We start from the raw sequence: 27,183 nt of genomic DNA on the forward strand, positions 1-27,183 counted from the left end.
AAAAACAAACATTTAAGAAGAATGTTTATCCCAGACTCCTAATTTATCCTCCTAATTTGCGATTATTATTAACTGCTAATTTAGGACTAACAAACACACACTACTATGTATACAATATATAAACAACAAGGGCACACTGCACAGGGGGCCTCAGCCAGCACCTCGTGGTGACGCACAGTGGAGCAGAATCCGGAAAAGAGGGTATTCAGATGTACGCGTGTAACCGGATCACTATGCTGTGCCCCTGCAAGTAACACAGTGTTGTAAATCAAATATACTTCAATAATAACAACTTTTTAAAGTTCTAAAACATATTTAAAATAATAGAAAGAATGTTTACCCTTAAAAATTCCATGATCTCAACCCAGCCTTTGTGGAAAGGGGCCTCCTCCTGGGGCGATGCTGAAACCAGGTGGTGTGACGTGCAGGGAGGTCAGCGGGGTGCCCCGGGCCCCGCTCTGTCCCCTGGCTTCCTGAGCCAAAGCAGCTTGCTCCTCTGCTTCTCACGCACCGAACCGAGGCCAGCTTCTCCTTCCCCAGCCAGTGAGTGCAGACTGTTAACGGCATCCCAGAAGCTGTGCTGGGTTGTGAATACAAGTAGTTATGAGGCTGGTTGAATCATTTTACTCCGATGGCATCTGATCATAATTTTACACATCTAATTAAATGTGCTTGAACTATACTTGGTCATAAAAAGCGCTTATCCACATTGAGCGCAACGGGGGAGAATCTGTGTTCAAAACAAAAGACAGTTGCCTCCCTGCATCTCGGGCTGATCAGAACATCACAGAAGATTTACGTTAAGTTTCCATAATTTAGGAGAGGGAAGGCTAAAGAGATTTTTTTTTTTTAAACAGTTAGCAACATTGTCAGTGTATGAGTATCTTAAACAAAACAGTTGTGAGCCTGCGTGGTTTCCACGAGCAGAATGACTAATCAATCAGAATCACTTGCAGTACAACGAAAAGCCAGTATCGCTCAAGTGAAATGTGAAGTACTTTGCGTTGTCTCTGAAACCTTCACAAAATACAGAGACTGCGTCTTTCCTCCACAGAAACGTTGCCGTCTGTGCTTTCCACTGGTCTGATGTGAGAAGTGTTACTCAGGGACGTTTAATACCATACTGCGTCAACCAGTCAGGCCCGTCACCCTTCGTGCTGCTGACCCTGTCACTTGGGAACGGTCATTACTCATCTTCTCCTGAGTTTTTTGAAATAGGAGAAAATTATTCCATAAGAGTTGGGTTTTTTTTTTTTATTTTAAAGTGATAGAAGAGAATCTATATTTTTGTACGAAAAAGGAGGGACTGTAAACTGCAGCTGGAGCATTTTCCATCGAGCCAACTAAACCTGCTTAATGTCGATGAACTTGAATTGACAACTGATTCACTTATAATGCCGGAGATGCTGACTTATAACACTTACATAAACAAAGTGCTTTCTTCCGCGACGTTTTCCAGAAGGACCAACATTTTAAAACGTTCTTTTGAAAGTGTCATTGTGTGTACATGACATTTGTATGTTGGCGAGTCCGGGTCCTCACTGACTTATCTGAAAACCACATCTGGTGTCACTCACTTCAGTCCTTCATGGAAGGAGTTTCCTTGTGTTGTTTCCAGTGACAGCGTGGGACCCGGGTGGGGTCCTAGCTGGTGGGGTAGCCTAAGCGTACTCGCCGGGCCACGAAATGCGAATAATTCCAGCATCCTCGTCTGCCGCCCGGTGTTGTGCTTGTTCTCCAGAAAAACTGAGAAGACGTCGTGTTCACAGTATAAGAGCTGAGAACCTGGCAGGGAGACAGAGACGCGAGCAAACAGTTAAACCCGAGTCGGAGACTCACGAAGCAGACCATCTTCGTGAAGAAGGGGTAGCCGCGCAGAATTTGGAAACCACTGCTGTGGCTGGTGTTAGCACAAAGAAGACTTCAGATTCCACTGTGTGAGGCAGCACTTGGCAGGCACTGGGTTTACGGAAGATCGCTCAGCCGTTAAGAACGATCCAGTCAGTTCTAGAAGCACCATTTTGGTGAAATGAAGTGGATTTTATTTGGAACGTGCAGTGGGATTGGTATTGAGCTATGGATTTACAAGGTGACAGGCACTGAGACTTTCAGACGAGGCAACCACGCCTGGAACCCTGAAGGTATTCTAGCTAGATAAGTACACACTTCCGTCACTAGGTGAACACTTGAGCGCCTGTGCAAGTTTTGGATAATTGTTTTATCCAAAAAAATTCTTAGGAGGACCAGATCTAATTGCTTTTAAATTAACAAATTATTCTCACGTTTTAAACCTTGTTGATATTATGGTAATAATACAAAAAAGGCCTATTTTTTTCTGTTTATTTGCCCACAGTGCTGGTAAATTACTGAGAGAAGATTAAATGGGAAATTTTTGTAACATTTTGGGTATGTCTGATTCAATTATAATGAACTTGTATGGAATTTAAAAGTAAAATATGTTTATTAATATTATTCTGAAAAAAGACTGGTTTCTCTAGCTAATTCTTTCAAGTTCAATAAATTAACTAATCAGGTCCACTTTGTGGGTGATTGACCAGAAGGTTATTAACTCCTCCAGCTTCATATTTAGGGATATGAGTTCTGGTTCCTCACTTTGTGAAATTAATTTTCAATATTATTTTACTGTTCAGTATAATTTATTTTCAGCATATTCACAAGCCCCTTGACCCACCCCAGGGACCCTATGCTGCTGCGGAGTCTCTGCTGTGGCTGCAGTTGGCACCACTGCTCCTTGCCAAGTAGCTGCTCTGAGTCCAGTCCTTTTCCTAAGTGCATGGATAGACTGTCTTCTTCAAGACTCATTAAACCTTTTTCTCGGCAGCGTTAGTGAGGTGTGCATGTGGAGTTTGTGTGCTGATAAATCCAGGCGTGTGCAGAGCACGTTATGTAGGTGTGCTTCGGTAGGAGGAAGGGAGTGAGGGCATCTGGTCTTCTGAAAGTTTGGTCTAAACTGATTTTCAATGACTCAAAGCTGGTTTTCAGTGACCCAGTTACTATTTCAAGTTTCTTGAAGGATATTGCGAGATTCCCAGCTGTTCTTGCGGTGAGGCCGTGGAGTGCATTTTACCTACAGGATCGTTCTGGTGTGACTGCCTGGGTACTAGGGAACTCCTGAAAGGGTCGGTAATGGTGTCTGTTTTGCACAGTGAGCTCAGTTTCGTCCAGAAGGTCCTTGCCCTGAAAAGCAGGCCTGGTCTGGTCCCTCCCGAGCAAATTGATGACATTACGTGTGTTTCTCTTCAGCGGTCACCTGCCCCAGCATCGAAGCCCAGCTCTCGGACCACGTCACCTGGAGGCTGGCGTCAGGAGCCCTGAATGAGTTCGGAGCCCAGGTGGTGCTGAGCTGCAGCCCTGGGTACTACCTGGAGGGCTGGAGGCTGGCGCAGTGCCACGCCAACGGGACGTGGAGCGTCGGGGAGGAGAGGCCCAGGTGCAGAGGTGAGTGGCAGGTGCCCCCGACCTCACGGCACCCTAGGTCACTGCCGGCAGCGGCCTTTTAAGGAACTATAATCCTGCAGGTGAGCAATAGAACCAAACGGCATTTCTTTTCATTATAGTGATGAAGGTGTATTTTTATCCGGCGTACTTAAATATAAGACTGCTGCAGTAAGTGTTAGATGCTGCCTTCCTTGTGAGTGATCACATTTTACAAACACCGAAATCTTAGAATGCTCCAGTATTTCAAATCAGCTCAAATACAAATCCAGGTCTATGTTTAAAAGCTCAGCCTTATTCCACACCCCAACTATTCAAACCTTCTAATTAGGATCTTGGGAAATTGTGTATTTATGTTAAGGATACTGTGTTCTCAAATAATGGCTGTCTTGGAAAGGGAGATTATTATTCTCATAGGTACAAGATAAGCAGTTAAGCCTCTGAGTGGGTTTCATAATAAATATGAATAAATAGAAAAATAAAACAATATTAGTATTGTTCAGAGCACTGTGTGATTCAGACATATTTAATATACCATCTGTAGTGGATTGTTCACAGGAAATTATCATGCACAAAAACAAGCACTTAGATCAGTGTCAAATTTATAAAATACACAGCTTGGTAAGAATCAACCAGAATTAAAATGGAAAAAAGGACAAAGGAAAGAATGCTTTGCTGTCTGTGATAATCATTCTCATTCAACTTTTAATGGAACAGATGGTAATTAAGCTCACACTGAAGCGTTTCCCACGATCACAAAGGTGAATCAGGAAGGGTCTGGACGTCCAGGAGCCCACAGCCCAGGGGGACAGCACCCCGACGGCCCTGGACAGCCCTGCCTCCCCCTTATTTACTCACGGTTCCCAAATTATTCTCAAAAGTGTCCTCACTGAATTTGCACTGAATGTGTCTGTGTTAGGTGTCTGAACTAGTGACCCCCTCCCACATCCATGCCGGGCGTCCTCACAGGCACCCGCAGGAAGCTCAGGTGTGATTTGCAGACTCAGTCCTGAAGGTCAGAGGCAGAGTGGAGGAGAGAGGATCAGGAACTTCTGCCTTTTGCTATTTCGGACTTTAGCAGCCAGCATCCTTTTTGTCAGTTTCAAACAGGAATCAGATCTTAAAAACAGGCATTCGCTGACCTCGAGGGGTCAGGAGTTCACGCATACTCCATGGGTACACCAGTATCCCTGTAGTTTTTCATCCTGTTTGTCCAGCGACCCCCAGGGGAGGACAGCTCTGGATGGGTGTCTGCTGTGCCACAGACTTTGGTACCCAGGTCCCCCCAGTGGCCGTCCCAGGATAACTGACACCTGCAGGGAGAGCATTCTTTGTAAAAGAGTGTTTGAAAAACCAGGCTCCCTGATTCTCGAACCAGCCCATTAGCAGCCAAGTCCCACCCTCATTTGTGAAAAGGATGCAGTGTTGGGCTTTTCCCCACCACGAGCTGTACCTCCACCTCCATCTTGCTGGTATCAGAGACCAAAATCTGCGGCCAGGGGTTTGCATTGTGTTCTCCACGTGACCTGTGTGGTAAGGAGAGTGACACAGAGTCGATGGTTACTTTTGTGACCAAGCATTTTCCTGTTTTTTCCTTAACCCCTCAAAGACCTGATATTTTCAGTTAATTTTCCTGTCCTGATGTTTATCTTGCACTAACAAAAGAGCTTATCAAAGGGGCTTCTCTCTTTTTAGAAACATTGACGTGTCACATTAGATGCAAACATCTTTCTAAAATTTTTACCTTATTATGAACTAATGCCAAGAATTATTTTAATGTATTTATATTAACCTAAATTAAAATGGAGAAAAATTTTCATGTGTCTTCACTTACTTAAAATAGCAATAAGACAATTGTATCTTTCCATAAATAATGTTTTTATAGGTAAAAATGACACATTTTCAGCTAGAACTGAAATGAGTAAGAATAGTGTCGTGTTTTAAGATTCTATAAATCCTCTTAACGCTTGGCTGGGTTCTCATATCAATTTCTGCACTAACTTTTTTAAAGTTTGTTGTTTGGGCGAAAGAAATTAGACTATGATGTAGTCAGAAAAAGGAGAAGACTGCAGATCCCTGAAAGGGTACCGGGAGCTCGCTGGAGTTCTTAGGCACAAAGCACGAAGGTTTGTGGTACCTAAGACACACTTTCACATGCGTAATAGACAAGGTAAGGGAGGAATGCATTCAAAGTTTCATCTAAAATTTTTTTCTCTGCCATTTATTTTTGTGGTTGCTAGTACACTTATGTATATTTCAAAACCAGCTTTAGTTCAATATTTAATATTATTACTTTTATTTCCTTAGGACAAATAGTTACTCAGTATGGTAACCCCCTACTTTCTCAAAACTCAGTTAATAATACAAATAATTTAAAAAACAGCCAATTTAATGTTGAAAATTACTAAAGATCTTTAGTTTTACCCCCAAAAAACAGAGTGAAAAAAATTCGAGCCTTAAAATACGTACAAACATTTCTGAGTTCTACAAAAAAAACCTGTATTAGTTCATTCCTGCTATAATATGTTATTTCATTTTACACTTAAAACACATTTAAATTTCATTTTTCTCTCATGAAGCCTGCCTTGCCGACACACACAGGAAAACACCGTGTGGGTCCCATGATAGTGCACTTCGCTGCTCGCTGAGCGTGTGGTAGACCCCAGGAAGTCCACACGCTCTTTAATTTTTAGTAAAATGGCACATTTTTGTAAGCCTGCTTTGCCCCTCTGCGGCAGCTTTCTCCCAGAATAAGCACCCAGTCTACGTTTGACTGGGACTGAACCAACAAAGCTTCTCTCTCGTGGTTTGGACGTTGTCCCTTTGAGTGAGGGCTTCGTTTTGCCTTGGTCCAGGCGTCTTGGCTCATCGCTGGGCCTGCTAATCCAGCTCCAGACTCGTCTGCACGGCCCGCCGCGCCGTCCGCCGCGCCCCTGCCGGTCCGCCGGGCCCTTCCCGCGAGGACGTGCCCAGGGGCCTCCTCTTGCCCTTTATTTTATTCCGGACTTAAATGCCGACTTCACAGGTTTGAGAAATACGTCACAATAGGATTTCTTTTTCGAAGTAGAGGATTTCAACATGAATATGATGGCAGAATTGAAGGAACGGGGAAAGAGCCCCTTCTGCAGGTGGCCGGACGCCGCCGCGAGGTGAGGAGACACCGCAGCGCCAGCAGCAGAGCCGGCCGCCCCGCGCCGTCAGCCGGGCGTCCTCCGTCCAGGACGCGCGTCCTCGTGCAGGACGCCCTCAGGGTTCAGAGGAGACGCTAGACTGCGTGTGTGGAAGCATCTTGAATGGACGTGGAGACACCAGACTTAATGGGCTCGTTCTGGAAAACTTGAGGCGAGAAGAGAACACGGAAATAGAGCTTCCCCTAGGATGTCTGACAGGAGATTTTGCTTTGGTTTTTAGTGGTGAGGGGCGTTCCTTTTAATTAGGGGGCTTTTCCAGGTTGGTGCTGCTAAGTCACTAATGCGTCATTACGGTGTTGGGTTTACTGCTAATCAAATCTCTGCATCTGAGACCCCACTGCCCAGCTGCTGAGCAGCTAACGTTTTGCTCCACTGGCTCTTCTTTGTAGTCTAGTGAGCCTTGCTAGGGGACAAGCCTGAGCAATTTTGTCACCGGGATATTTTCAACAGGGGCTAAAAGAGCAGGACAGATGCCCGCAAAAACGAGCCCGCTTCCCGCTCGTCTGCCATTAGAGGCGCGTCAGGACCTCCCTGCTACCTGACACACTTTTGACTAAAGCCGGGGTTTCAAAACATGGTCCATTATCCTCAGTGGCTATAAATGGATCTTTAAATATCATAGCTCAAGGTGAAGTTCATAGTATGTTTGAGAAAAGGCTTAATGAAAAGTTCATAACTAATTATAAAAAACCTAAATCCGACTCAAGTCCAGTGACATTTGGTAGAGCAAACAAGTTAGCAATATCACTAATGCATAAGAAATGGCCCTGTAAAAGTTCAGAAAGCTCGGAAACTAAGAAATCGTGGCAGCTCCCTCAACAGTAAGCAAGTTCTGATCATGACATACTCTGAGCTGAACTTTCCAAATCCCTGGTGAGCGGCGCCCCCTAGGACACACATCGCTTGGCTGTGGGCTGTGTCTGTCTGCCTGTCTAAAAGGGAGCCCGGATTATGCATCTTGGGGTGAAATCAGCTTAATTCAAAAGGCTGGTCTAAATGGTAAATTTTTCTTCACTTGAATGATCCACACAGGTTTTCAGACTTTGGATTCATGCCCACGAGTTGGTCCTGAGACAGACTTCACTGAGAGGTAACCCTGACCCGGCCCTGGTCGGTGCAAGGCACTGTTTAAGTGTTTACACGTGTCCTCTCTTGGAAGCCAGTGCACAACCCTGTTCGGCACCTGCTGGTATTACCTTTAGGAGATGAACCATGAGGGCTCAGAGACAGAGAAATGGGCCAGCATCACCGAGATGGTAACTGGCAAGCCCAGCGGAGCCCGGGCGGCCTGCAGCCCGAGCCTGCGCTCCTGATCGCTCCTTTTGCTGCCTCTTACCAGTTTCCGTTAATAAGGACTCAGTCATCTCTGGCTACGTGGTGGCTTTGTCCTAAGCCCTTTGCACATAAAAACTCACTCAGTGCGGCAGGATCCTTACCACTGCTCTCAGAAGAGCTCTTCAGACATGTCCGTCTCACCTGTTGGAGCACATCTCAGCCTCTGAAGAGCAGCTGGCCTTGGTGACTTCGCCGTCTCTTCCTCCCTGAGAGTCCACTGATTTTCTTGTGCTGAAACGCTTGTGGGTTGGGAGCGGACAGGGAGTCAGGTGGTGCGATCCGTGTCTGTAATGAAGGCGACGACGTCATGTCTCCTCAACTGGAGTGATCCTGGGGGAGAAGTGAACGCTGCCGGCGGTGACGCTGGGACACATGTGCCAGCTGCGTCCACGTGGCTGTCCCCCTGCTGCCTCTGAGCGTCTACACTGTGTGCTCTTTAATTTTCAGAAAGGCTCCACATGTCTGTATAGTCAACATTTGTATGGAGCCCACAACCCCGACAATTCATGCAAGGAAATGAAAGAAGAAGTGATTTCCGTCCTTCTGCTGTAGTGGTGCAGTTTGAGTTCCACACTGTGTACCAGCTGATTGGTTTGGGGAACAAACATCCAAAGTTCTTAATTCCAACCTGGCAGATGTAGGTGTCCAGTAACGATTAATGTGACTCTTGTGATTGACGGAGAAAAGTGGACAGACAGCCAACGCCTCTGATTGATTTGCTTGCGTGTATGTTTGTATTTATTCAAGAAAAGTTTAGCTATCTGTGAAGATGAAAAAATAGCAATGGCTAATTGAGGAAGTTTATAATATTTTGGATTCCACTCTAAACTTTCAAGTTTTCATTTCAAGGATATAAGAGAAAAAAAATTTAGCTTCCCAGGTGGTGGATCTGTCTCCCCCTAAGCCGACGCCCCCTACCCTGTGGGCTTAAGATTCAGTCGTTTGTGAACAAAAGGGTCGTCTGCAGACCTGAAATAATGTGCTTTTTTTTTTCTTCTCCTTCTAGTGATCTCATGTGGGAGCCTGTCCTTCCCCCCAAATGGTAACAAGATTGGGACACTGACAGTGTACGGAGCCACAGCCATATTTACGTGTAACACGGGCTACACCCTCGTGGGTTCTCATGTCAGAGAATGCTTAGCCAACGGGCTCTGGAGCGGCACCGAAACTCACTGTCTGGGTAAATCGATCTATCATCGGGCACTGGTTTAATTCAAATAAACCTTAAAAATAGAGGGTGGTTGGGCAAAGCATGACACTTCTTGTTATAAATGCTCTGACAGAGTGTCACTAAATCCTACGTGGGCTTTTAGTGCCCCACTTCACAATATGACTTCTTTAAAGTCTGAGCAACGAATGCAGGTCACATATCACCGTCAGTAACATAAAGGCCATCTGAGAGTGCTGGGATGTCACTGCACTTAAATGCCATCATGATTTTAGGGCACACACACATACATTTCAAAATTATTATGCATTTTGTTATCTTTTTAAAGTTTTTTAAATGATGGCAACAACTTAATGTGACACCCATGGCAGTCAGAATTTTTTAAAATTCAAACTGTGCCTAATAACTTGGTCTTCTTTTTCCTGAGGATTAACATTTTTCTGCATGAGAATTTTTAAAAATCAGGTTGAAAAATTTTCCATTGAAAAATCTTGTGAATAAATGTGTGAAAATTATTGAATAAGCAGCTTAAAGTGCAACGATTTCTGAGGCTCCTTTAAGGCCTCCAAGTGCTTTGTAAGTGTGCCGGCCGCCTTCAGTCCTGCAGAACCTTCTCTGCGACCTCAGCAACTCTGCAGTCGCTCAAACGCAGTGGGAGCTGGAGAGCTCAGGCTTCTGAACCTCTGAGCAAGGCTCACTTCGTGAACTAAGTCAGGACCAGTACGTTTTAAACAGTAAACTCTCTTCTTTTCCCTGGAGAGAGTTTGAAGAAATACTCCGGAGACTTTGAAGGAAGGATGAACCTAAAGTAGGTTAGTCGTCCCCGAGAAAAGCAACCAGCCGAGGAAGGAAGTCCCCACGCTTCCCTGTGGGACGGCTTCCTTCACGGTGTTGACCCAGGACCCAGGACCCAGACCGCGGCTGCCTGAGTGCTGTGTGTGTGTATTCGTGTTGAGTGCAGTCACTTTGTTTTCAGCCGACTGTGAAATTTCTCCGGAATATGTGGTGCTTCATGAAAGTCACGCTTCGGAGATTCCCTGTGCTTTCGTGAGGGTTCTTACGGAACTGGCCGTGGAGCAGTGCTCCCCGCGATGTAGACGTGGCTGGGGACAGCTTTTCTGTCAGCTGCAGTGGCGCTTGGAGCCGCAGCAGGGGAGCGGGTGACCTAAGGAAGCTGCATGTCTGCCATGCACTGTGAGACGGAAAGTAGTAACTTGCACTTGGTCAGTGCCTTCCTGCTTACGAGCACCTTGTCTTATCGGCCCTTCCGGGGACTGCGGGTGCAGGGAGGGCGGTGGTCGCCTCAGGGAGCTGCAGTTTACGTGCCTGTTAGATCCCTGGGCCGGCTTGGGGCTTACTGATTGCGATCAGCCGTTCCCTGCTTTGTGGCTTCCCTCTGACTGAGGTTTGGACTCCAAGGGGAAGAGATGAGATGCGTGTGGAGTGGCCAGCTGGACGGAGATGCTGGCAGGTGTGGGGTGCAATGTGGCTCAGGAGCCTTGGGAGGAGGGAACACTCAGAAGGGCTTTACACAGAAAACCAGGTCAAATAAAATGTCCAGATCACAATGCAGGAAACATCAGTGTTGTGGGACTTGGAGACGGTGCGTAAGGAATAGTGTAATTGGAGGAGACACAAAGCACTTAAAAGGAAAAAAAACACAATTAGAAAAGGGCTAGAAATGGTGCAGAGTCACATGTCTATAAATCAATGAGTGCAGAATGGGTAATAAATTAAGTTAAAGATTTTGAAAGTTTGTAAGCACGGTCTCACACCTACCACTGAGACCTGAAGGGTTAAAATCCCTACTACACGTCACGGCAATGAAGGGGGATCTCTTCCTGGAAAACGGATCGCTGATGGATTGCTGTGGTTAACATAGTGTACCCGAGCAAGAATGCGTCCACAGGACGGGGAAGGCGGTGCGAGGCACAGCGGGCAACATGGGGAGGCGACAGAGGTCAGGCCAGCGCTAGAAGAGGTTACGAGACGCCCAGACAGACAGCGGGTTGGAGGCTGCAGTCCTGCTCCAGGCGCAGGTGTCTGACAGAGGAGATGTTGGCCCCCTCCACATCCCAGGCATTAACTAGACGCCCTATTTTGGACACAGTAATTTGAATGGTGCTGTTAACCGATGACTAAAAATTAGTTTTATCGCGTTGAACTCACATGGAAGCACATTGTAAGTGCTTAGTACTCGTATTTACAGATAAGAAATAAAAACAAATTAGAGCTTAGGAATCTGCACAACTCTGCAAAACCAGTCACACCTATCAAAAACGGCTTTTAAACACAGGCGATTTGACCACAGGACACAGGCTTCTGAACGTCAGGGCATGTAAGGAGCGGTTATTTCCAGTGATTTCCAAGAGGGCAGAGTCTGCCAGGTTCCTTCCTGACCATCGCAGCAGAACTGGCCCAGCCGGGAGCGGACATGCCCCAGTGCAAGTGTGACGTTAACGGCGGGAGAGCGGGACTCAAGGAGATGGAGGCTGATCTTTGTCTGACGTTTGCGAGCTGAGACGATGCTGCACTTGAGGTCCCTCGTCTGAATCCTAAACTGGGAGCTTTGCAAGGCGGGCTGGGCAGCCCTGTGTGCAGCGGTCACCATAGCCTTGCGGTGGGCACAGCCACGCGTGCGTGCAGCCGAGCGCGTTTTCACAGACGGTCGCCCCAGCCTGAGAGTCAGCGCTAGCACCCCTGCCTTGCTGCCGGGGCCCCGGGGCGCTGGGAGCTGCCCGGACGCGTTCTCACGGACCGTCCGTGCTGTGCAACGCGACACGGCCCCCCACGCCGGAGGATGACACGGGAAGGCTGACCCCACGTCTGCTCCGCAGGCGGCCTGTAATCCCTCAGGGAGGTGTGTGGACCCGCGTGCCCCCGTCGTTTCCCTCTGTTTATCTTCCCCGTGGTAGTCTGCGCTGAGCCCGACAGAGAGCACACAGACTAACGAGGCTGTGCCCTGTGGCCCGGGCCTCCTGCTGGAGACCCTGTGCTAATCTTTCAACACCGTTTACATCGTCTGGACTTTCTGAGCACATGACGCTGCGTCCTCTCAGCGCGTCGCGCCTTTATCTGCAGTGCTGGCAATGGCAGTGACATGGAGAGGTTTCCCACTGAAGAGCAGTATCTCTTTTTATGAAATGATTTTGCTATAATAGGAGACACGTTTGCATTTGCTGCTTTATAACGGCCTTGGAGAAGATGAATTCTTTTGTAAATATAATATCACGGGGTGACAGCTGTATGGCCAAAATCGCTGGATGACATGATTCAAAACAGTATTGTTAGGCTGTATTTTTTTTATAGTAGTTAGAGAATAAAACTGGGAAGTATTCAGATGCCTTGTGTTTTATGAGAGGTCCGTGTAAAAACCTTTAATAAAACAGCTGATTATGGCAGCACTAATATTGCAGTCAAAAGATGATGTTCGAGCAAAGAGACCAACCTCCCCGTCCCCCCGCCCTGGTCTGTGCTGTACAGTTTGCAGGGACCATGCAGGCTCTGTGACGGCAGGGAAGGGCGCGTGCTTGGAACACTCCTTGCTAATCCCCACCTTTCACACCTGTTCCCTCGGTGGCTGGAGGGTCACGTCGCCGTGTTGTCCCCCCACAAGTGCTCCTGTCTGTGTTTCCGAATACTATCCAGTGAGATTCATTCAAGTCCTCAGGAGATGTTGCACACATTGGAAAAGTTAATAGGAAGTGGTTCGTTTTTTTTCCCTTTTTTTAAGAATTACAATCAAATGAATAAATAAGATAAAAAGCAAGTATCTTTAATTTAAAAGTTAAGATTAATGAATGGCAGGAGAAAGGTCTACACAAAGTGCTTCCAGAATCCGGGCAGGGAGTGAGAGTCTGAAAGGGGAGGTGGCATGGAGGAAATCACTTTGATGAGGACAGAGTCCAGCATGCAGAAGGGAACTAGGGTCACCCCAGACACAGGAGCCACAGAAACACCGCTGTGGAAACGCCCAGCTGTGCGGCAGGTGATCCTGATGCTGCAGGAAGCATGAGTCCCCGAACAAAGCGGGTCCTGGGCTCCCGCTCCTGGTGGTCGCAGGACAACGCGGGTCTGCGCGATGGCAGCTGCAGAACCCCCGCCCTTTTAGGGACCCCTCCTCTAGATCAGGTGGGGCCGAATGCTGGTGCACTGCCCGTGGCACTGCCCTTAGGAACCAGTCTCAGAGCGGAGGCCAATAGGTAAGAAAATGATATTTCTATCTGCTGGTTTCCAAACAAAGAACCCTAGCAGTGCGGGTGTCGCACACGGGTGGTCCTGGGGAGAGTGTCTCTTGCAGGGAAAGTGAAAACGGGCGACTTCCAGTTCAGTGTTAACGGGCAGTGATCCGTTTAGGGCGTGTGGAAGGCTGCCTTCATGGGGCGGGCTTGGATTGAGGAACGCGACCGTGCCCAGGCCGACCAGACAGTGAGAGAAATTTCATGCAGAGGGCAGTGTACGCAAAACAGCAGCGGTCAAAGGCATGGTCCCCTGAGGGACCACGTGAAAACAGGCAGAGGGGAGGCTTCTGAAGGCCCAGAGACTCCCCTATCAGGGTGCAAAGGACTTTTCTTTGTATCACGTATGGTTTACAATAATTGCCATTGACTGATGTGTGTCAGAGACTTGACACAAATGCGTTTTGTGGCGAAGGGATGGGCCGTGGTTGGGGGTGTCACGAGCAGCGCGAAGTGCTGGCAGTGAGTCTAGGGGACTGCGCTCTCGGTGACTTCAGCCCGGCGGCTCAGCGTTGGCCCTGGGAGCTGCTCGTGGAAGAGAAACAGTCTCGTTTGCGGGTACTTGGAGGCGTTCCTTTACTATGCACAGATCTGGAGACTTAAGTACATCCATCCATGTTTAATGCTAACAAGTGTGTTCCCTGAACGAGGGGGTTCTGATCCATCTGACATTTCACGACCGTTCATTAACCCTCAAGCAAAACTTGTCAGCTGGCGTCAGAACTCACGGCCAAGTACCCCGCCTTCAGCCCCAAGCCGGTTGCCGCCGGAGTGGGCAGAATGAAAGCGCGTTTCTCATTCTCCTGCAGGCATGAACCCTTACACTGCTTATTATTTTGTTTTCAGCAATAAGCACCAACAATCACAAAGCAAATACGAAGGTGGAATAGTTGGTTTGCAGATTTTCTAAAAATGTATGAATGTATTCAATTCTAATCCCCAAACCAATATTTAGTATTTGTTCGGACACAGACTGGCACGGTGAAAAGGTGACTGGAGAATAGGGGGCTCTGGTGGGGGGACGTGAGTGTGAGACAGTGACCTTATACAGAGGGGGGTCCGGTTCGCAGCTCCTGTCAGTGATGCCGCCTCCACACCGAGGGATGCGGGGCCGCTCAGCCCAGCGTGGGGCACACCTGTAACTTGGGAGGCAGGGGACCAGCGCGTCCACTGGTGGAGTGGGCTTCTGTGGGGTCAGTGCAGCTTTACTAAATGTCCAAGTCACAGAATTCGCTTCTAAAACTGCACGAGTCTGTGTAGTTGTCGGTGACTCTAATCTCCTCGCCTGAAAAAGCTTGAGCAAAGCATCCAGTCTCTGCATTTGCCGTGATTTTAGGGGAAGTGGCCGACTGACATCTGCCCTGTGTCCGTCACTCAGAGTCACCACCGACAGTCAGTTCAGCTTTGTCAGTTTGCAGACTGTGATCATTGCAGCGTCAGAAGCAAACAGTGGAACGCAGTCTGGAGAGAGAGCTAGACATTGCCAAGTCCCACCTCTGGGTGAGACTCCACCTCTAAAACGTCACTGCACGTCACTGCGTTCTAGAAAGCACAGTGCAGACGGGACAGCAGGTGTAGGAGCTGGGGGACGGAAGCGGGTTTCCCCTAAATGCACTCTACCTGCGGGGCACCCCTCCGCTGGGCCCGAATCCCTCCCTTGAGCCCGAGACTTCTATTTGCAACTGATTATGGGACAGTTGCCCCTAGACATCCTTTCAGACGTAACTCAAGTGTGCATTTGTTGAAGTTGAACTTTCTGATACCAGTCCTTCCTTTGGAATTCCAAAATAGGTCAGGACCCTAGTCTCTCACCCTGGAAATCCTTCCAGCCTTGAACCTGTTCACTTTAATCCCAAGGGATTCACTTTAATCCCCCTTTCTTTTGGCTTTTATCTGGAAATAGAATAACAGGATAAACAACATAAAATACCAACAAGAAACAGCAGCAAAAGAAGTAAACGGAGAAATCGTAGCCGGGGAAATAATCTTCTAACAACTTCACGTTGGAAGTACTACTTCCGTTACCCACAATTGTTGAGGAAAATTAGCAATTTGAAAAGAAACACTGTATCAAATAAAAACATATATAAATGGAAAAAATTCCAGTAACGTTTCCATTCAGCAGTGTCACCCACTTGACAGTAAAGATAAGGAAATTACGAATGTGGTGCTTTTATAAAAGACAAACTCTCCACCGTTTCCCCTCCCTCCTCAGCTGGCCACTGCGGCTCCCCAGACCCCATCGTGAACGGCCACATCAGCGGCGACGGCTTCAGCTACAGGGACACCGTGGTTTATCAGTGCAGCCCTGGCTTCCGGCTCGTTGGGACTTCGGTCCGGATCTGCTTGCAAGACCACAAGTGGTCGGGACACACTCCAGTCTGCGTCCGTAAGTCAGTCCGTGAGCTACCTCAGTAGGCATCCTCAGGTCCTGACAGAGACACATTTGATCTCAGAGGAAAGGAGGGAGCATGGCTGCTCCTGCTGGCTGTCTCCCATCCTCCCCAGCCCACCTCCTCCCAGCGCCGCCCCCAGCCTCTGGCTACGATGTTTGCTCAGCAGCTCAGCCCACGTGGGTCCCGGCATGAGTGACGGCAGACACTCATTCCCCGACTCTGACTCAGCGCAGGAGCTGGGAACCAGGGCCGACCAGAGCGGGGAAAGGCTGGTCTGAGTCTGCAGGTGGCTGTGCACGGGCCCCAGGGGAGCCGCAGCCCTCGTCTTCCGTGTCCTTCCGTGTTTGTGTCTTTGCTTCGTCAAGAACGTGGAGGGCCTTGTGAGCAGGCCTCCCTTAGAAGAAAGAGGCAAAACCCTATGTGACAATTGGCCCCAGACTTTATAACTTCAACGACAAGTGCTGACTGCTAGTTTTAGAAGAGATGGTAGAGATTGCAAAATTCGTTTTAATTTAAACCAATTTTTCCCCTAATAATGATCTTTATTTCCCCTAACAGAGAGAATGCTGACGTAGCTATAGGGCACTGACAGGTGTTCTCTGTGGTAAATGTACAAAGTTCAAGGGTGAAAGCTGACCATGATCCCCGGCTTCCTCCGCAGCCATCACCTGCGGCCACCCCGGGAACCCCGCCCACGGCTCCACCAACGGCAGCGAGTTCAACCTGAATGACGTGGTCAACTTCACCTGCAGCACCGGCTACTCGCTGCAGGGGGTGTCCCGGGCCCAGTGTCGGAGCAACGGCCAGTGGAGCAGCCCCCTGCCCACCTGCCGAGGTAGGAAGGCTTGGGGTGGGGTGTAGAGGGCGCGTCTGCGAGCAGCACCGGGCTGGAGCCCCACCTGCAGGGCCAGGGCTCCTGCGGGCATTCTTCGTGGCAGTGTGAAAGCCTCTCTAAAACAGAGCGCAGACCTCTCCGCGGCCTATGTCTTCCCCGTGGCCGGATGTTCAGTCCAGAACACCTGGTAGTCTCTCCTGCCGACCCGTCTTCCACTTGTCTTTCTGTTCATTTATTTGCTTATTTATGTCAACCACCTACAGTCAACGGCTCCGGTCCTTAAGCTTCTAGACTTACCGATGTATTTAAGGACTTCTTACTGCTTTTAAACCTCAACTATAAAAAATTCACTTTAAAAGTTGTCCCATGGCTCTGCGCTCACCCCTGAATTTTGCAGGCAGTGCTGTTGTGCAGGCTCGTGTTCGCAGATGTTTGAGCTCACGTGTTCGGGGTCACGCTTCCGTCGCTTTCCCTGAAAACATCTCTCCCACCGAAGCTGAGCTGCTTGAGTGGGGAGGTGAATTGGTTTTTTCCTTTGGTGGTAATATGACATTCAAGCCTGACACTTTTGAATGTCCCTTGCTCTGACGGTTACCACCTTCCCACTGGGCTCCCCAGGGAGCTTTCTTCAGAGGCAGCACTAGCAGATGGGAATCCAGGCCATTGTTTTAAATAGCAGTTACGTGAAATTCAGCCACCAAACTGTCACGTTCGGGCACACGTCTGTATTAGAGTGCTTGGCTTCAGCGCAAAGACAAAGTAAACCCTCTTTATTCCACTTCCCTCTAGAACAGCCTTTTCAACGTGGGAAAATCTTGCAGTGAAGAGCAGAGACCCCAGGCCCCTGTTCTCACCGTCCCCAGAAAACAGGCTAAGGGCTGTGTCTTGCTTGGAGGAGGTGGAGGTGGAGCATCTCACAGAGACGCCTGTGGCTTCTCGTTCAAAAGCTCCTGCTGGTCTCCTGACAACGCGGGGTATCTGGTCAGCCCGAACACTGCCAAGTTCAACTGAAGAATTTATATTATTATTGTAATTGCACAGGGCAGGGCCATGGAGCAGGGTGACCAGAGTTAGGGGATATCTTCGCAGAAAGCTGGCTTCTGAATGACGTCTGGCCCATTTATTAAGCACCTGCTGTGTTCAAATGCTGCGCTGCACACTGTCAATTCAGAAATGGGAAAATAACTCACCCCTGAAGTGGGCGGCTCTCCTGAGGATCAGAGAGTCTGCTGATGGGGCAGAAAGTCCCCACGGCTGCTGAGACTTTACCCCTGGACACACAGTGCATTCTGCCCAATCGAAAACTGAATACATTCAAAATAGCAAGCTTTTAATTATCAAGACTTTTTTGTTTCTGTACCTCATTTTCCTCCAACTTATGCCCAAAAAGAGAGGAAAGAAGAAATTAAATGTCTGTCCTTTGTGAATGTCCATGGTGTTCCGGTGCCACGTCCTCAGGTACCCGTGACTCAGCGCAGCTGTCCTGGGATGTGTTCTGAAGTCCTCAGTGTCGATTTTGACTTTCTGACTTTCCTCCCTTCTTTTGTAAAAATGGGACTGGGCTTTTATTTTAATAGGCTTTATTTTTTAGAGAAGTTTTAGATTCATAGCAAAATTGAGTTGAAGGTACAGGGACGTCTGCGACCACCTGCCCCTAGACGTGTGCGGCCTGCCCCGCCGGCCCAGCCCCGCCGGCCCCACCGGACACCACGTTTGTTACAACCGATGAGTCCACATGGACGCCCGCCCTCGCCCAGAGTCCATGGTTTATGTCGGGTTCACTCTTGGCGTCGTCCACCCCACGGGTTTGGACACGTGTAGAATGACACGCATTTCCCATTATGATGTCACACTGAGCCGTTTCTCTGTGCTCTGCCTGTTTATCCCCCCTCCCCCCAGCCCTGGCCCCCCTGACCTGTCACTGTCTCCATGGTTTTGCCTTTTCCAGAAGGTCCTAGAGTTGGAGTCACACAGTGTGCAGCCATTTCAGATGGGTTTCTTTCACTGAATCATATGCATTTAAGAGTCTTTCATGCCTTTTAGTGGCTTAATACCTCGTTTTTTCAATCACTGAGTAATATTCCATTGTTTGGATGTTTATTTACCCACTCACCTACTGAAGGACATCTTGGTAGCTTCTTAGTTTTGGCAATTACAAATAAAACTGTGTGGGGTTCTGCGTGGACATAAGCTTTTCATTCCTCTGGGTAAATGCCAACGAGTGTGATTTCTGGATTGTGCAGTCAGAGTGCGTTTAATTTTGTAAGAAAGCACAAAACTGTCTTCCAACGTGGCTGCGCGGTTCTGCTCTCCCACCAGCAGCGATGAGAGCCCCTGCTGCTCCGCGTCCTGCTGGCGTGTGGCGTTGCCGGTGTTCTGAATATTGGCCGTTCTAGTAGGCGTGCAGTGGTGTCTCCCTACTGCTTTAATTTGCATCTCCCTGATGACACATGGCATGGAGCATCTTCTCATGTGCTTATTTGCCATCGGCGGTCCTCTTTGCTGAGGTGCCAGTTAAGGTCTTCAGCCCACTTCGTAGCTTCTTGGTGAGTGTAAGGATCCGTTTTGTGTTGTGGGCAACAAGCCTTCATCGGTCATGCGCTTTGCCGTTTTTTCTCTTAATCTGAGATTTGTCTTCTTGTTCTCTTCACATTGCCTTTGGAAGGGCAGACCTTTAAAATCTGTATTTAATTTTTAAAGCTGCTACTTCAGAAATACCTGGTGAAGTGGGGGAGATGTTTGCCACGTGCCATCCTCCAGGTGCCGAGTGGGTTGGAAATCACCCTGTCACCTCCTGGGCGCCTCTGCTCGTGTTTCCTGTTATTTTCTGTTGCTTTGTTTTGCATCATTTTTCAATGAAGAGATGCAATCAGGTGCACAGAATTCACATGCATGTTACTCAACCAGGAAAAACATGCTTTCAAAGAGGTTGGGCTCATAAGGATGGTGAACATCCAAAAAAAATGGCATAAAACTCAAAAAGTTAAAGTTATCAAAAATGGCTGCTCTGTGAGCGAAACGCACAGGAGGTCCTCCTGTGAGCCCCAGGCGGCCGCCTCCTGTCTAACGTGCCCCCAAGTAGCTGCACCGACGTCTCAGGACGGGCAGCTCGCGGCGGCGCCCTGCTGTGCACGGCTGCTTCTCCCGGTATGGCTCTCAGGGGTCACCCCTGGGGGAGTCAGTGGGGTGTGGAATCCTGGGGAGGGTCCCCGAAAACCAAGTCCCACAGTGTCTGGTCAGTTAATGATGCGAAAGAGAAGCTCCTCCCCAAACTTTGGAACAGAACTCCCAGTAACTCTGCGCTAAGCGAGGCTGACTTCCATTGATTTCTGCGTCCCCCCGCCCGGAGTCCCCTCTCCCCCAGATGCAGCCCCTCCCAGGAAGATGCCCCGGCCACGCGTGCAGCATCGGTGGTGAACCAGGATGCCCCCTCCAGCACGCGCCGCGGCCCCGACCCACCGTCCTGACAGGATCAGGAAAATAGATAGATGGCTTTTTGTTAGCAGTGGTATCTTTGTGCAATAATACCTTTCTGGAATAAATAGGTTGTATGTCCTCAGGTTTCATAAAAAGGGATGAAAATGAACGCCTTCACATTTATTTTAAGAATCAGATTATGCCTACCGTTCTGGAAGCCTGTGTTTCTATGGAAGAGCTTCTCTGAGGCTTTGTCTTCTAAATTCCGGAATATTTGTCCACTGGAACTTAAAAGCTCGGTTAGTTCAAGGAGGAAGAATGAGGTGTATTGAGTCTGACAGTTTCAGGATGATTCACTTAATGTTTTCTTCCCTCATGCAATTTTTGTGTTGCCTGCAAACATCAGGAGGTTTTAATTTTTCTTTCTTATCTGCAGTTTGTAGGATTGGCAGCTTAAATTCAGAGATATTATATATGTGTGTGCTTTGCGATTACATACATGAGCATTAAGGAAGTTAAGAAAATGTGGGGTGAGGTTATAGTTACAGAGGAATAAAAAAAGAGACAAAAAATTCACTAAAGGACCCCGATGTATATAATTGCATTTATAAGCTTAGTGTATATATATATATATATATATGCACATATTATCAGAATTTAAAATGAAAGGAAGTGTACAAACAACTGCATTTCCATGGATTTATTTAACATGACCCGTGTTTGGGTCCATGGATGAGCCCCAGCCAGAGGCATCCGGCACCGAGCGAGGGGCCCTAGGACGTGAGTGGGGACACGTGCCGCGACCAGGCAGAGCGTCAGGGCTGACACCTCCTGAGGCCGCCTCAGTTCCCAGGCGAAGAGCGCCTTGCTCGGTGCAGAGCGGGGTCTGCCCTTCAGGTCTTCCAGGGCACAGGGCCAGGCACAAGGCGGTACTGAGGGTCTCCAGAACTTACTCATCTTGCAGAGCTGAATCCAGGGTCTTGTAGTAAATGCACAGCTTGACTGGAGAACATCAGTTTTCTTCTATGAACAGAGAAATGCTACCCTCCTTGTAAGTGTCTGCATGTTCAAAATAAACCAGAGCACATGAAGCGCTCAGCAAAGCACCTGGCACACAGTAGGTGCTCCGTCTCCCTCGGCCCCTCCCCAGCTCTGAAATGCACCTGCTCTCAGGAGAGTCAGGCAGTCAGCCCATGATAATGAGTTAGAATGTGTCTTCTTTATCACACCTGAATGTCTCATTACTGGTAAAATCTATTTCTTTATTTCTATCAGTTATTGACAGAAGATGAAACATAACTTTCATATATTTGAAAAACAGTCATAATAAATTGTTTTTGTTTTTTTCCCTCTGCAACCAGTAATCCTATATTTAAAATTTTGATTCATCCAATTGGTAAACAAGCTGAAAATGTTTATTCTGTGCAATACACTGAATGTGGCAGGGACATTTCACCTTTGATTGTCCTCCACGGATAGGTCTGTTTGTTCAACTCAAAAGAACTTGAGTCTTGGGTTGTTTCAGACGCACAGACTATGGTTCTGCAGCATTGAAAGGGGTCCTCTGGTCCTCGGGCCAGAGCGGAGGCCGAGGGCACAGATAGGGTGAGGGTTTGCCTTCGGCCATGGGGCCCCGTGGCTCCAGTGACCGCCTGGGAATCCATCGCACTTCCCCCTTCTGAGCCCGAAGTGTCTGGAGGGAGCGCAGCCCGCGGCAGCTGGCCCATTCTGTGGCTGGGGGGGCAAAGCGTGAGACAGTCAGGGCCTCTTTCTTTCCCTCTGCACCTGCAGAAGCACATTGCTCATTCCCTGCCAGACGCCAGCAGGCGTTCAGGCTAATAGAGCATCATTCAGATGAACCAGAGCACGTCGTCCTCACGGTCGCTGTGGGGCCGTTTCCACAGGGAAAGAGCTTAAATCAGAGGCGCCTTAATTTACTTTGCTGTTAAGTGCTGATGGAAGGGTTGTCATTCTCCTGTGCTTTAGACGTGTCAGAGGTTACTTCAGGCACGTGTGGAAGCATTAAGGCATGTATTTTGGGGGGAGGGTAATTAATGACTGTTTCCCAGACTTTCCTGAAACATTGCACTCACATACAGCTACTTCAGACCCAGCCACTTCTATTTTAATATTTTTTAACTGAAAAGCGTCACTAAGAAAACTATTTTAGACTTTACATTCCAGAAGCCTATTATCAAGAAACAGTTAAAAGCTGTCCGTCTCATGTCGTTAAAATTGCTGTCATAGCCAGCATGTTGCTAGACATCTTTTGAAGCATGATGACCCAACGAGGGGAACTTGTCGAGGGCGCAGAGCTTCGTGACAAGCCTTGGCAGTGATGCGGACCTCTCACAAACCTTCTAAAACGGCGAGGAGGGCTGGCCTTCGCGGCCCCTCTGTTTTGTCCGTAAACTATGGCTGCGTCTAAACCACGTGTGATGTGTTTTCCTTGGCAGTGGTGAACTGCTCGGATCCAGGCTTTGTGGAAAATGCGGTGCGCCAGGAGCAGCAGCGTTTCCCCGAGAGCTTTGAGTACGGCATGAGCGTCATGTACCACTGCAAGAGGGGCTTCTACTTGCTGGGGTCTTCCGTCCTGACCTGCACAGCCAGCGGCCTCTGGGATCGCTCCCTCCCCAAGTGTCTGGGTAAGTGAGGGCCACCCTGCGTCCTTGTACCCAGAGCCCTGCAGGAGCAGCACCCACAGAGCACGTGGGGTTTTTTAAGTATTCAGAAAGGTATGAGTTTTACTTCTTTCCCCCCCCCCCAAATCGTATTAGTTATTATGATATCTTTATAGATTGGCCAGAAACCACAAAATACAACTCAGACTAGCTCCAGGGGAGCAAAGAGGTGGAGGCACTGGCCCCAGAGAGAAGTGGCCTCAGCTCTCGGGGCACATGTGGACCCCCTCTGTCTTTGTGTCTGCCTGTCCCTGCTTGTCCCCGGCCTCACCCAGCAGGCGGGCTAATTCTCTCAGTTCAGACATGGCGCCAGCGGCCGGCGGGCCGGGCCTCCCTCAGCACCCTGAGTCCCGCAGCACCGCGCCTCTGTCTGCACCCAGGCCCGGAATCCTGTCGAAAGGCTAGAATAGGGGTCCCTGTCTGCTGAGCCAGCCCTGGTGGGAAGGCTGGGCCGCTCTGCCGGGCCTGAGCTGGGTCTCTTAGGACTTCTGGTACAATCAGGCGTGAATAGGATTTAAAAACATTTTTTTAATTTATTTACTTTTTATTGAAAGATTCTTTAAATTCTTCTTGAATTAGTGGTTTTGTGCTAGTTGTTCAGATCGTATCTTGACTGTGGCTTCCTCCTGAGCCCTGCGGTCACACACGAGGATGTGTGTTGCCCCGCAGCACGGGGGGCTCCTCTGGGCCCTCAAAACCGCAGCCCCCGTGGTGCTTCCCTCAGAACGTTGTTAACCATGCATTTTTGACCATGTAGGTTGACAGGGACACTTTTTCCTACCCGAATAGCTATGGTATTACTTTCTTTCACTTGAAAAAAAAAATATATTGTCCTTTAACTCAGAGAGAATCATCTTGTTGAAACATAGTCTGAAAATCCAGGAAAGGGGGTCACTCTCCTTGGCCTTTTAAATATCAGCCAGAAACAACGCTTCAAATCAAAATCCTGGCTTTTTAGTATTCACTTTGTGTGTGTAGAGAGAATGGGAAATGACAATTACATTATAAATTGAATTTACTGAAAAAAATGTGGAATCCACTTTATGTCTCACAATTACAGCGTTTTCAGCACATTTTCAGAATGGACTGGAGCTGGAGACTTTTCTCCTGCAAGTCAATGTCCCTCAAAACCCCTTCCAGCCCACCTGGAAACCTGTCTCAGATCCCAGCTGTAACAATGCAATTATGTCCATGGAGAGAGAGCAGTGACTTTCAAAGACAAATGTACAGCCGATTTGTAAGATGGCAAAAGCACGTAAATGCATGTAAATACAATTCTCATCACATTTTATGTTTTCTGGTTTCCTGTGCCTTCACACACGGGAATTTTTCAGAGAAATTAGTTTTGTTTTGTTTCGTCTTCCCCCCAGAGATTTCCCTTACCTTCTCCCGGGCGTCTGTGAGACCTCCATTAGTTTCTGTGATGATGCCAGCGTGCCCCGGATCTCCAGGAACTAGGTTTTCACTGATCTCATTTTCCGAGGTGGCGAGTTCCCGCCACTGGGTGTCGTTAACCGTCGGAATTACCGCGACTTGGGGAACACAGGTCCTCGGAGGAGCGTTTTGTTGTTTAGTGCTCTGCAGCAGCTGAGCCTCCCCCCTGTTTTTGCTGTTAAATTCTTCCACTGCCTTTTTTCTCTCTCTTTTATGTCACCTGGAACTGATTACTTACCAGCCATTTCACTGATTTAGCTCAGATTAGCTCCTTTTTAGGGCTCTCTAGATAAACTCTTGCTCTCCAGTGGATGGATGTCAGTGTAAGACAGTCTCGGTCTAAGGGCTGATGTGACTCCGGGGATGGGCAATGCTTTCAACCTGTTTAATCTGCCTCTCTGCTTGGTAACATTTGGGGGTTGCCAACGACCAAATGCAGTTACTCTTGGATGTTAAATCAGCAGCCTTTGAGTAATTCGTTGGTAGCCTCAGCCCAGCTAGCTGTCTGCACATGGTATCAAGTCTGTCCGTGGTTAACCCTCATTGTGGCCTTCATAGAGGGAGAGAGAAATTTTCACTATCCTATGATAATCTGGATTCCAGAATTTTCCTTTCTTAGGGATTATTATGGATAGATTATAGGCCTGATTTGGTGTAAGTTGAGAGAAATGAATGGAGTAGCTGCGGACACAATTAATCAGCAATGTGTTATTATTTCTATTATTTTTACTTAAACATTTTAGAGTGCCACCTATCAGAAGAAAATTGGTTAGAATGGTCTTTCCAGACATGTGACCTGGAAGAGCAAGCAGGTTCGACACAGTTTTGTCCCCAAGCAAAGCTTGTGATGGTCACACTAACTGAAGAAATAACAGTAGTTTAGAAGGATCTGCGTTTATTTCTAACGTTTTGTGGAGCACTGCCTATTTAGGGTACAGTTAAGGGCAGATGGAAAGAAATTAGGAAGAGTGACTTTCTTTCTGAAAATCTAAATGTAAATTTCGACCTTCAGGGAAAAAAAAACTACCTTAAGTTAATCATAAACAAACAGAGAACTTCACTGACAGCCCCTGTCTGCTGGTGACACACTCAGGGTCAGAGTGGAAGGAGGGTGGGCTGGAAATTGGCGTTTCTTACGTGCAGGGAGCTGCAGGCCGGTGCCGGTGGGCCTAGTAGGTGATGAGTTATGAGTGCCTATGTGGCACACACTGCTAAGTAGCTTAAAGAGAAATGGAGCACTCATTTATTTCACTACACTTTTTGTTCAAGCCATCTCCTGTGGACACCCGGGGGTTCCTGCCAACGCCATCCTGACCGGGACGCTGTTCACGTTCGGGGCCGTGGTTCACTACTCCTGCCAGGGGGGCCGGGGCCTCGTGGGCAACAGCAGCAGGACATGCCAGGAAGACAGTCACTGGAGCGGAGCCCCGCCCCACTGCACAGGTGGGCGCCACCCTCAGGGCATCACTGACAGCGCGCGGTCCAGGCCTCCCAGGCTGTCACTCTTCCACTCCCAGCCGAAAATGCCATCGCGTGTGTGATCCGCACTGTCGTCTTCATTGTTGTCATGACCTTAAACACCTGTCACTGCACACGTACTCCTGGGGGTAGTCCCTGGAGTTCCCGGATCGCCCTGAGTCAGAAACTACCTCTTTGAAAAAAAAAATCACCTTAATTCTTCCATGCATGTTTCATGATAAATAAATAGAACTCAGAAAATCAGCAAGTCAGCATAACTGGGGGGAATCAAGCCTCTCCTTTTTGACTTTTGTTTACATCCCCGATACACCTTCACGCCGCCTCCTGGTCCCTATCCTCACCGACACTGCCAGCCGACAGCCCTGCATTCACCGTCCCCAGTATTTCACTTCTTCTACAGAATATCAGCTACTGTCATAACCGTATTCTCATCAGCCATTTTGATTTCAGTCACAGAGAAACAATTTCTTAGAGTCTTCCACTTTTGTGCAGTTACAAACTACACCTTTCTCACAGGGTTTCCAGAACGCTCTGGAACTGTGACCCGTGTTGCGTATACACGTACAGAAAGTTCCGTTCTCTTCAAACCTAGCAGCCCTGTTTTGAACAGATCTAACACGGTGTCCTGCCGTGTGTGCTTGCATCCCACAGGGAACAACCCTGGATTTTGTGGCGATCCAGGCACCCCGGCACATGGGTCTCGGCTCGGAGATGAACTTAAGACCAAGAGCCTGCTCCGCTTCTCCTGTGAGGTGGGCTACCAGCTGCGGGGGTCTGCGGAGCGGACGTGTTTGCCCAACGGGTCCTGGTCGGGGCTGCAGCCTGTGTGCGAAGGTGAGTGAGTTCAAGCCGGGAAGTCGGCCTGCGCGGCAGGAGCCACGCCCTTCCTCCTAAGGCGACCAGTCACGTCCCACAGGCACCCTGCAGGCTTACACCGTCTGTACCGTTAACCGCTTTCACCCCCAGGTATTTGGGAGATTCGTCCAAAAGCAGGACAGGTGTGCGGAGAAACCCTGACTGTGGCACAGCAGGCCTCGCCTTGGGGAGGTCCTGGTCTGAGGGGGTCTCTGGGCCCCCGATGATCGTCTCTGCGGGATTTTGCATGTTCGGGGGCTGCGGGTGGTGAACGGCTGAGACAGGGGAGCTGTGGCTGCGGCAGCTCCAGATCCACAGCTGTCCCCGCCCCACGGGCGGCCCGGCCCGGAGCCCCGTGTCCCAGAAGAACCCGGGGTTGTCCCCCTTCTAGCATTTTGGAGGGAGTATGCTGTCATAATTGAGAGGCATAACAGGAAACGGTGGGAAACCCCAGGGATAACAGTCAACGTCACAGGTACTTTATAGACACTGGTCACGTACTGGTCGTGCCCTGCCCTAAGCAAAGGTTTCTGAGATGCCAGCAGTGTGTTCAGAGTCCAGAAATAAATGAGTTAGAATCCAGACAGAGAAGACTTTGAAGTTTGCATGCACACTTCTCACCTTCTTAAGTTTTGTGTCTAAAATGATTACACAAGTTAATTAAATATCTATTTTTATATGGATGAAACACTTTCTAT

The 27,183-nt window shown here is 48.6% G+C and overlaps 1 protein-coding gene across 1 annotated transcript in view; it reads left to right on the forward strand.

Annotated features, from left to right (window-relative positions):
• CSMD1 (CUB and Sushi multiple domains 1) overlaps positions 1–27,183 on the forward strand; it is a 1,664,412-nt gene that overhangs the window by 1,607,295 nt on the left and 29,934 nt on the right. The window contains 7 exon segments of the mRNA XM_032468715.1: positions 3,265–3,459; positions 8,989–9,162; positions 15,604–15,777; positions 16,446–16,619; positions 22,493–22,681; positions 25,421–25,594; positions 26,282–26,464. Coding sequence (XP_032324606.1) covers positions 3,265–3,459; positions 8,989–9,162; positions 15,604–15,777; positions 16,446–16,619; positions 22,493–22,681; positions 25,421–25,594; positions 26,282–26,464 — 1,263 coding nt within the window.

Source organism: Camelus ferus, chromosome 26 (assembly GCF_009834535.1).
Source record: "Camelus ferus isolate YT-003-E chromosome 26, BCGSAC_Cfer_1.0, whole genome shotgun sequence".
In the NCBI taxonomy this organism is placed as follows: domain Eukaryota; kingdom Metazoa; phylum Chordata; class Mammalia; order Artiodactyla; family Camelidae; genus Camelus; species Camelus ferus.